The sequence below is a fragment of the Etheostoma spectabile genome, unplaced genomic scaffold (assembly GCF_008692095.1).
Source record: "Etheostoma spectabile isolate EspeVRDwgs_2016 unplaced genomic scaffold, UIUC_Espe_1.0 scaffold00009589, whole genome shotgun sequence".
Taxonomy (NCBI): domain Eukaryota; kingdom Metazoa; phylum Chordata; class Actinopteri; order Perciformes; family Percidae; genus Etheostoma; species Etheostoma spectabile.
The window spans coordinates 2169-13666 of record NW_022603721.1 but is presented as its reverse complement, the minus strand read 5'-3'; the positions used below and the strand labels follow the sequence as shown (position 1 = coordinate 13666).

Sequence of the window (11498 nt, the reverse complement as noted above, 5' to 3'; positions counted from 1 at the left end):
CATTAAACAGATCTGTCCTAGAGACAGCAGACAGACAGACGTCCCATTAAACAGATCTGTCCTAGAGACAGCAGACAGACAGACGTCCCATTAAACAGATCTGTCCTACAGACAGCAGACAGACAGACGTCCCATTAAACAGATCTGTCCTACAGGCAGCAGACAGACAGACGTCCCATTAAACAGATCTGTCCTACAGACAGCAGACAGACAGACGTCCCATTAAACAGATCTGTCCTAGAGACAGCAGACAGACAGACGTCCCATTAAACAGATCTGTCCTACAGACAGCAGACAGACAGACGTCCCATTAAACAGATCTGTCCTAGAGACAGCAGACAGACAGACGTCCCATTAAACAGATCTGTCCTACAGACAGCAGACAGACAGACGTCCCATTAAACAGATCTGTCCTAGAGACAGCAGACAGACAGACGTCCCATTAAACAGATCTGTCCTACAGACAGCAGACAGACAGACGTCCCATTAAACAGATCTGTCCTAGAGACAGCAGACAGACAGACGTCCCATTAAACAGATCTGTCCTAGAGACAGCAGACAGACAGACGTCCCATTAAACAGATCTGTCCTAGAGACAGCAGACAGACAGACGTCCCATTTAACAGATCTGTCCTACAGACAGCAGACAGACAGACGTCCCCTGGTTGCCAGAGCCTGGAGGGACAGCAGATCCAGTCTGAGTCCAGCAGAGGGCCCCGTGGACAGCGGGAGAGCTTCAGATCTGGTCAGAGGGGGGGTGAGCCAGCATAGTCTCTATCAGAACCCCGTGGGTCCCCACTTTAACTGTTCTAGGGTCCTTCAGTGTCCTCTTTATTAGGGACAGCTGGAACGACTAATATACAACAGCACCCTGGATATTAGACTTTATGATATTGACAGAGTTCATTAATCAGATCTTAATGTTTAGAGGATGTAGTGTGTGTGTCTGATCATCTGTGTTACAGTGACGGTGGTTCTATTTATCAGCCCCCTTCATACCAATGAGGTCAGTTATTAACTGAATTAAATATGTGTATTTTAGTGTTTTTTTACTAGTAAGTATGTTCTGTTAATAAAGTTGACCCTATGTTGTATTGTGTTATGTATGTGCTTATGATATTACATTTTGAACAGAAAATAAAACTCACACTAACAACTTTGTTTAAGGAAACAACAAACTATTCCGTGCTCAGTAAATGTATTTGCATGTTTGCTATAATCCATATTAACGTGCAATAATAACCCCTCTCACGCAGATCATTCAGACCTGTCTCTGTGTGCAGGTGGACTCCGCTGGTCTTGGGCCAGGTCTCCGTCTCAGAACAGAACTACCACAGCGTTAAGTGTGCTATAAAACCCACCAATCTGAGAATTAAGGGTCACATCTGATTGGCTGTTCCTCTCCAATTAGACGACATGTAGCAGGAAAACATCTACAGTCTTTAACACAACACCTGCAGTGTGCTGGAATACCTGCAGAACAGGGACAGGGAGTAGAACAGGGACAGGATTAGAACAGGGACAGGAAGTAGTTCTTTTGGAGATTCTGGTCCACTAGTGGCTGCTGAGCAGTGTTTTCCATTGAGAACGAGCTAGCATGCTACGGTTAGCCACCTCGTCTCTAGGACGTAGAAAGCCGTGCAGATGTTGGACAGATCACCCGGAGACTGAAGACAGAGGACATTCAGAAACTCACTCAAAACAACATGGAAGGTTATTTTCATGCGTGTGGAAACACCAGAGACCCCAAATCCCAGAAAAAGGTTTTCCTTTTTCATAACATGGGCCCTTTAAGACATTTTTGTGAGTCAATAAAACAAAATACTGATTTAAATGTGTTTTAATCCAGAACGTTAGTCAAACAGCTCCACTAGTCGGTACATGCTGACCAACAGGTGCAGAATGGAAGAGACCGTTCCTCCTAGATTTGTGTTTCCTGCTACATGTCGTCTAATTGGAGAGGAACAGCCAATCAGAATGGACCCTTAATTCTCAGATTGGTGGGTTTTATGGCACACTCAACGCTGTGGAAGTCAGAGGGAGTGTGCAGAGTGCCGAGGCTGAGACCAGCGGTGTCCACCTGCACGCAGAGACAGGTCTGGAGAGGACACATGAGTTATTTTTACACGGTAATATGGATTATAGCAAACATGCAAATACATTAATTGAGGAGGAATAGGTTTTTGTTTGATCAAACTAATTGTTTTCATTCAGTGTAAATTCTTGTTCAGATGTAATATCATGTTCTTGCTAAATATAGTTCTCTGTGTTCATCACATACAGTCACTCTGTCAGGAGAGAGACCCTGACCCCAGACTGCTCTGCTGCTTCATGTCTTCCAGGGTTCAGAGGGACAAGTCTGTCCTGAAGTATTTCAGTTTGGGATTCTCCTTCAGATGCATCTGTCCTCCTGTAACCTCATGGTTAGCCCCGCCCTCTCGTGCTGTTAGTCCCGCCCTCTCATGAGAGTCAGACCAACAGACCTACCGACCCCTCCCTAGTGCACAGTCGGGGAAATTCTTAACGCATCAACACTTCAAGTCGGAGAAAACCCGGATCAGAGCCACCAACTGGTCCCCAGTCCTAGAGGAACTAATCTGAATACCTACTGAGAGAGAACCGGGTCCGGTACTGAGACTGCAGGTCCCCCCTCAGACCTCATGGCTCCAGTCCTGCTCCTGTTGGTCCTCCTGGCGGAAGCCGCTTCTGGTAAATATGAGCTTTTATTGTGAAAGGATTCACAGACTGTAAAGGTTTTTAAATATTCAGTGAAGTCATCTTAAACCATATAAAGTATTATCATCATGATCATTGGTTAATTTACAGTAAAGTTCAGGTTTCTGTAAGAAAATGTTTGACTAAACTAATGTTATGTTTATTTATGTGTATTTGTAAATCAGTATGCATAGTGTGTATTTGAATGTCAGTATGCATAGTGTGTATTTGTATATAAGTATGCATAGTGCACATGTATTTGTATTTCCTGACACAGTAATGTGTTTATGATTCATAAATGTTAGAAACAGAGAGGGATCAGCTGTTTCAGACCAACTGCGCAGTTTAGACAGAGGTTAAATATGGAGGGAGAGAGAGAGAGAGAGAGGGAGGGATTCTAGACTAGAGAGAGAGAGGAAACTGTAGGGAGGAGGGGGGGGGGAGAGAGAGAGAGAGACCATAGACTGTAGAGAGAGAGAGAGACTACAGACAGAGAGAGAAGGAGAGGAGGAGGCGAGAGGAAAGAGGAGGAGCAGGAGGATGAAAGCAGGCAGGGAGGATGTGACATGTGTTGGTCTGTGCTGTGTTGTGATTGGCTGAATTAATACAACCTCACCAGGCGCGTGTGCAGCACTTTCTTTTTTCTTCTTTTCTTGTTGACCCTAATCCTAACCCTTTATAGCAAATTCAAGTACAATGACAAAATTCCAAAATACATATATACCAGTGGTTAGGAGGTACATGAAATATGGAAGAGTAAAAAAACAAAAAATATTACAAAAACTACACTAAATAATTTAGCAGTTAATACAATTAAGAAAGTTACAAATATCAAGTCTCAACAAAATATGTGACATACTGTAGGTGTTGTCATTTTTAGACTTTTTAAAGCAGAAATGTTAAATATTTTACCTTTTAAGGATGATTTATGACTCAGCGGAGGCTCCACGTTCTGGAGCTATGTGAAGTTTATATTCTCTTAAAGAGAAGAGCAGGGTGTGTGTGTGTGTTTGTGTGTGTGTGTGTGTGTGTGTGTTTGTCTCTGTGTGTGTGTGTGTGTGTGTGTGTGTTTGTGTGTGTGTGTGTGTGTGTCTCTGGCTGTGAGCCAAGTCCCCCAATGCTGAACAAAGACACCAGTTAAACACACTAAACCCATTTAAATGATTACATTAATTAAATATAGCTTCATATATATGTTATATATACAGCATTTCTCCCACGAAAATCATGACTCATATTTAATAAATCACCCAGGTTATTGTTGCATATTTAAAACAAGTAAGTGCTTCTTTAAAAAAAGATTTTATTTTAAAATCCCACAAATGAATAACCCTTAAACAACATATCTGAAGTGATCAGCTGGTCTGGATCAGAAGGACGTTTCCAGGATGGAGCCTGACATCCTGACATGTTCAAACTCCAACGACCTTCAAGCTGCTCCACAACGTTCTACACAGATGCTGCAAGATATTCATTATGTGTCTGTTGATCTAACATTACAGGCTGAGATATTAAGCTGATCCACAGGGAGACATTACGTCTCCTCAGATGAGGACAGACAGGACAGACGTTAAAATCCACTTCCTGCAGCACAAATAATCAATGTTCTCATCATGTTCCCTGTGTATAGAATATAGAATATTTTAAAGACATTCAGATGAATTCATTTTGAGCCAATGTGCAGACATGAAATGTCCCATTTGAAACAGATTCATATTGATATATTTATAGAGAGTTAGATTGTGACACCTCTGTAAAATAATCTGCCAACATGTTTCCTCGGCTCTGATTGGCTGTCAATCAGACAGAATCAGAATCAGCTTCATTGACCAGGTATGAAGACACATACGAGGAATTACCTTTGGAGCATCGTTGCTCACAATGTGCTTACACATTCAAAACAAACAAACAAACAATATATACACACTAATATATACACACTAATATAGACATACTAATATAGACACACTGATATATATACTCTAATATATAAACCGAAACAATGTAGAGAGATGAGTGCAATGAAGAGGGTGTGACTGTGGTCTTTTCAAACCTACAGTAGAAGCTGTTCAGCTCGTCAGCAAGCCGTTGAGAACCAGCAGTGTTGGGGGGTGGTCTCCTGTAGTTAGTGAGAGTCTGCAGGTCTCTCCACAGTGACCGAGGGTCAGTGTTGGGGGATGGTCTCCTGTAGTTAGTGAGAGTCTGCAGGACTCTCCACAGTGACCGAGGGTCAGTGTTGGGGGGTGGTCTCCTGTAGTTAGTGAGAGTCTGCAGGACTCTCCACAGTGACCGAGGGTCAGTGTTGGGGGGTGGTCTCCTGTAGTTAGTGAGAGTCTGCAGGACTCTCCACAGTGATCGAGGATCAGTGTTGGGGGGTGGTCTCCTGTAGTTAGTGAGAGTCTGCAGGTCTCTCCACACTGACCGAGGGTCAGTGTTGGGGGGTGGTCTCCTGTAGTTAGTGAGAGTCTGCAGGTCTCTCCACAGTGACCGAGGGTCAGTGTTGGGGGGTGGTCTCCTGTAGTTAGTGAGAGTCTGCAGGTCTCTCCACAGTGACCGAGGGTCAGTGTTGGGGGGTGGTCTCCTGTAGTTAGTGAGAGTCTGCAGGTCTCTCCACACTGACCGAGGGTCAGTGTTGGGGGATGGTCTCCTGTAGTTAGGGGGTCTCTGCAGGCCTCTCCACACTGACCGAGGATCGATGTTTGAAAAGCTGTTTTCCAGCTTATTAGCATAGCTCCTCTTAGCTGCTTTGATCTCTGTGGTCAGTGTGTTCCTGGCCTGGTTGTACAGGACTCTGTCCCCACTTCTGAAGGCCTCCTCTTTGGACTGACGGAGCTGCCTGAGTCTGGCTGTGAACCAGGGTTTCTGGTTGTTGAATGTACAGAAGGTTTTTGTCGGCACACACATGTCCTCACAAAAGCTGATGTAAGATGTCACAGTGTCAGTTAGTTGGTCCAGATCAGTGGCTGCAGCCTCAAAAACACTCCAATCAGTCCAGTCAAAGCAGGCCTGTAAATCCAGCTCTGACTCGTTGGTCCATCTTTTCACCCTCTTTACAACAGGTTTAACAGATTTCAGTTTCTGCCTGTATGTCGGGACAAGATGAACCAGACAGTGATCAGAGAGTCCCAAGGCTGCACGTGGGACAGAGCGATAGGAGTCCTTTAATGTTGTATAGCAGTGGTCCAGTATATTAGTGTCCCTGGTGGGACACTTAATATGCTGTCTATACTTTGGGAGTTCGTGGCTGAGGTTTGCTCTGTTGAAGTCCCCAAGAACAATGAGCAGGGAGTCAGGAGGTTTTTTCTCCACGTTAGTAATCTGGTCAGCCAGGTGCAGTAACGCCTCACTAACACAGGCCTGGGGGGGATGTAGACCTGGTGGGCCAGGTGCAGTAACGCCTCACTAACACAGGCCTGGGGGGGATGTAGACCTGGTGGGCCAGGTGCAGTAACGCCTCACTAACACAGGCCTGGGGGGATGTAGACCTGGTGGGCCAGGTGCAGTAACGCCTCACTAACACAGGCCTGGGGGGGATGTAGACCTGGTGGGCCAGGTGCAGTAACGCCTCACTAACACAGGCCTGGGGGGGATGTAGACCTGGTGGGCCAAGTGCAGTAACGCCTCACTAACACAGGCCTGGGGGGGATCTAGACCTGGTGGGCCAGGTGCAGTAACGCCTCACTAACACAGGCCTGGGGGGGATGTAGACCTGGTGGGCCAGGTGCAGTAACGCCCCACTAACACAGGCCTGAGGGGGGATGTAGACCTGGTGGGCCAGGTGCAGTAACACCTCACTAATGGCGGTTTTCCACTGCGTGGTATCTACTCGACACGCCTCGGCTCTACTCGCTTTTTTTGGTTTTCCATTACGAAAAAAAGTCCCTGGGACCTGCTACCAGGTACTTTTTGTAGTACTACCTCAGTCGAGGTTCCAAGCGAGCCGAGGCGATACCAAAAGGTGACGTGAAAACCTGCAGACTGCTGATTGGTCGGAGAGAATCGTCACTTATGACTGCGTTGTTAGCAGACCAGAGTGCGGAGTGTGTGTCCAGAACAAACGGGACATTTAAAACAAATCTAGCCGACACCGACAGATTATCTACTCTCTACACTATTCTCACTTTAAACTGTTCGGGCTACTAGCGGCTTCATGTCATTTCCAATATCGCACACTGTTACTTTAAAAAACAAGACAATATATATATATATATATATATATTATATATATATATATATATATATATATATATAATATATATATAACAAAAGTTTTTATTTAGCTTTTCAAGTAGCGCATCAAACCCTCCCAAACTTCCCGGTCTTCTTCCTCTGCACCCTGGACAGTGTCCCCCCCGGCTCTGCTGTCCCAGATGTATCCCAGCGTTGTCATAAGACTGTCTGTGACTCTCATCCAGATTATACGAAGCCCAGTAGTCAGAACCAGAGGTTTCACCGGTCGACGTCGCCCCCCAGACGTCTCTGCGGCGGCGATTTTACAAAGCGTGAATGCTCTAAAACACAAACAGTCCACATCAGTCATGTTGTGTGTAATCATGTTGCTAAAGTTCATGTACTTTATATAGCGTCTAGTAAATACTGACTACGACGCTGAACACATGCAGATGTTAGCTAACGTTACCAGGAAACTTAACTTACCCTTTTGTGTCGGCGAACAACCGTCATGGTCGACGTCTGAACTCCGTCAGAATTCCCAAACTCGCGTTTTTTTAGCGGTGATTTTTGTTCCTTCCTTCAGTTCTTTTGAAAAAAAAAACATTTGTTGTGGCTGCGGCGAGTAGCCGACGTGCTGTTGTGAGTCACGTTGAAAATTACGTCATCACGCGTTGCTATGGTGACCAGCCACGCTGAGGCGTTACTCAATCTGCAATGGAAAACGGACGAAGAATGGGGCGAGGCGAGCCGAGCCGAGCCGAGCCAAGCCGAGGCGAGCCGTTACCAGCAATGGAAAAACGCCATAACACAGGCCTGGGGTGGATGTAGACCTGGTGGGCCAGGTGCAGTAACGCCCCACTAACACAGGCCTGGGGGGGATGTAGACCTGGTGGGCCAGGTGCAGTAACACCTCACTAACACAGGCCTGGGGGGGGATGTAGACCTGGTGGGCCAGGTGCAGTAACACCTCACTAACACAGGCCTGAGGGGGGATGTAGACCTGGTGGGCCAGGTGCAGTAACACCTCACTAACACAGGCCTGGGGGGGATGTAGACCTGGTGGGCCAGGTGCAGTAACACCTCACTAACACAGGCCTGAGGGGGGATGTAGACCTGGTGGGCCAGGTGCAGTAACACCTCACTAACACAGGCCTGAGGGGGGATGTAGAATGAACGAGGAGAACTCCCGCGGTGAATAAAAGGGTTTGCAGTTTATGAATAGTGACTCTAAGTGGGGGCTGCAGGATCTTTCCAGAACTGTGACATCTGTACACCAACCTTCGTTTATGTAGAGACAGAGTCCGCCTCCCTTTGTTTTCCCCGTGAGCTCCAGTACGCGATCCGCCTGGTAAAGATTGAATCCCGGGAGGAGAAGAGCCCTGTCTGGGATGCGCGGACTGAGCCAGGATTCGGTAAAGCAGAGGGCGGCAGATCTGCAGAAGTCCGAGTTGGTACTGTTGAGGAGCAGCAGTTCGTCCATGTTGTTGGCCAGAGAGCGGACATTCGCCAGGTGGATGGAGGGGAGCGCGGTGCGAAAGCCCCGCTGCCTTAATTTAACAAGCGCACCAGCGCGTTTCCCCCTCCGGCGTCTCCGGTGGATCCCATAGAGAGCTGCTGCGCCTCCAACTAATAACTCAGAAAAAGTTCCAGGTTCGGAAAATGGCGGTGGAAAAATATGAGGAGTTGAAAGTCCTATATTTAAGAGCTCATCTCTGGTAAAAGCTACCAGAGAATGTTGGCAGAAAACCGACAAAATAAACAAAAACACGAAAAGCACAATGGAGCGTAGTCCAGAGGCGGCCATCCGCGGCGCCATCTTGTCTTGAATAGCTCTCCAGTTTTGCACTGCACACTATGATAAAATTACTGGCTGAGATATTAAAGTGTAAACCACATGTTGAACCTCTATTTGTAATAATTTACTCTTTATTGATCCCCTATTGGAAAATTACCTTTTACACTCTGTTATTACACACAGCCCTGAACTACACACACACATGATCAGATCCTGTACATGCACTAATGGAGAAATCTCGGGTGGGGGGGGGGGGGGGGGCAGGGGGACCAGCGACCCTCCTGCTACTGCCACCCCAGTATATAATATCTTAAAGAGATTCAAATTCAGAGACCTACTGCAAAGACCCACCTGTAGACAACTGCTATAACAAATAACATGACTTTTTATTATTAATGGTTGTTTATTATTGTTTTTCAGACCTGATTGAGGTAACAATGGATCCTGGAGATGATGCTACTCTACCATGTCGGGCTGCTGATTCCTCCATCAGAGCTGTAGAGTGGAGCAGACCGGACCTGCAGCCAGACTACGTCCTCTTATACAGAGATGGACGCCCGGATCCATACCACCAGCACCTGTCCTTTAGGGACAGGGTGGACCTGGTGGACAGAGACCTGAAGGACGGAGACGTGTCTTTAACTCTGAAGAATGTGAACATCAACGACACTGGAACATACGAGTGTCGAGTTGCACCAGGTGTTTCAAGACGGAAAAAGAGAGCCGTCATCGACTCAGAGCCAATCAGAATCATCCGTCTGAAGGTTACAGGTGAGGTAGTCTCTCTCTGGGTGTTTTTCTACAGGTTACAGGTGAGGTAGTCTCTCTCTGGGTGTTTTTCTACAGGTTACAGGTGAGGTAGTCTCTCTCTCTGGGTGTTTTTCTACAGGTTACAGGTGAGGTAGTCTCTCTCTCTGGGTGTTTTACTACAGGTTACAGGTGAGGTAGTCTCTCTCTGGGTGTTTTTCTACAGGTTACAGGTGAGGTAGTCTCTCTCTCTGGGTGTTTTCTACAGGTTACAGGTGAGGTAGTCTCTCTCTGGGTGTTTTTCTACAGGTTACAGGTGAGGTAGTCTCTCTCTCTGGGTGTTTTTCTACAGGTTACAGGTGAGGTAGTCTCTCTCTGGGTGTTTTTCTACAGGTTACAGGTGAGGTAGTCTCTCTCTGGGTGTTTTCTACAGGTTACAGGTGAGGTAGTCTCTCTCTGGGTGTTTTTCTACAGGTTACAGGTGAGGTAGTCTCTCTCTCTCTGGGTGTTTTTCTACAGGTTACAGGTGAGGTAGTCTCTCTCTCTGGGTGTTTTTCTACAGGTTACAGGTGAGGTAGTCTCTCTCTCTGGGTGTTTTTCTACAGGTACAGGTGAGGTAGTCTCTCTCTCTGGGTGTTTTTCTACAGTTACAGGTGAGGTAGTCTCTCTCTGGGTGTTTTTCTACAGGTTACAGGTGAGGTAGTCTCTCTCTCTGGGTGTTTTTCTACAGGTTACAGGTGAGGTAGTCTCTCTGGGTGTTTTTCTACAGGTTACAGGTGAGGTAGTCTCTCTCTCTGGGTGTTTTTCTACAGGTTACAGGTGAGGTAGTCTCTCTCTCTGGGTGTTTTTCTACAGGTTACAGGTGAGGTAGTCTCTCTCTGGGTGTTTTTCTACAGGTTACAGGTGAGGTAGTCTCTCTCTCTGGGTGTTTTTCTACAGGTTACAGGTGAGGTAGTCTCTCTCTCTGGGTGTTTTTCTACAGGTTACAGGTGAGGTAGTCTCTCTCTCTGGGTGTTTTTCTACAGTTTCAACCATCAGAGAAGATGAAAGTTGCTCCTTTATCACACATTTGCTGACTCATGTGTTTTATTCATCCTCAGGTCCAAACGGTGGACACCCCAAGGATGAAAATGCATTGTATGATGTCCCTGAGGATGGACCCTCCTCTCCTGTAGGCCGACACCACGGACTGACAGCCGGTGCTGCAGGGGGTCTGTTTCTTGTAGCTGTTGTTGCAGTGGTTGGTGTCCTGATATATAAAAGACCTTAGACCCCATCAGTCCCTCCTCCTCCTCCTCCACCTCCTCCTGCTGCTGATGAAGATGATGAAGCGTCCGCCACTACGCTTGTTTGACAACTCCCAGTGACTAGACATAGTCTCTGTTGCTTTTTTAATTATGAGATCAAATTGAATGAATTAGATTTTCATTTCGAACTACCTCAAAAAATAATACATACACATCTTCAATTAACAACTAAATCAATCTAACTGGCAGTTTCCTACATCAGGGTTTCCTGGTCATTTAAATTAAGGCCTCATGTCCATTCCAGTGTTTTGCCTGTCATCTTGGGATCCTGAAGTGGTTTCGAGTCCCTCATGCTGCGGCAGGCAGAAACACATGTAGCACCGGAGCTGCTGTCCCTTCTCCTAGGAGAACTTAACTTTGGGAAGTTTTATTTTTTGGGCTATTGGTCCAAGGTTAACCTACTAAGTGCAAATCGCTTTAAGTTTACAAACTTGGTCATGGGCCTTTGTCGTTGGTATTGACGCTAAAGTTCTTCTTCTCTGTTTACCACTTGCCATGGTTCTATTACTTTTGGAACATTGGTCCCAATTAGAAGCTCCACCTCAGCATCAATAACAGGAAATTCTACTGAGCTTAAGTGTGGCCAAGCACATAAGTCTTCCTGTCGTGGATTGTTGTCACGCGACACAGGCATCTTAGACTGGGAGTACACTTTAGGCAGCTCAAAGCAGGTGGTACCCCCAAGGGCAGCTATCTCCAGTCCTGAGACAACATGACTGTCAACAAGCTTTTCTTCTTAGTTTGCATCAGGTCAACATTTT

General features: G+C 46.3%; 1 protein-coding gene across 1 annotated transcript; it reads left to right on the top strand.

The window, feature by feature from the left end:
- The first annotated feature begins 2444 nt into the window (after positions 1 to 2444).
- Positions 2445 to 9519, top strand: LOC116679156 (coxsackievirus and adenovirus receptor homolog). Its single transcript, XM_032508839.1, has 2 exons — positions 2445 to 2709; positions 9104 to 9519. The coding sequence occupies exons 1-2, from the start codon at positions 2661 to 2663 to the stop codon at positions 9502 to 9504; spliced, it is 450 nt and encodes a 149-aa protein (XP_032364730.1). The 5' UTR covers positions 2445 to 2660; the 3' UTR covers positions 9505 to 9519.
- The last annotated feature ends 1979 nt before the right edge of the window (positions 9520 to 11498 follow it).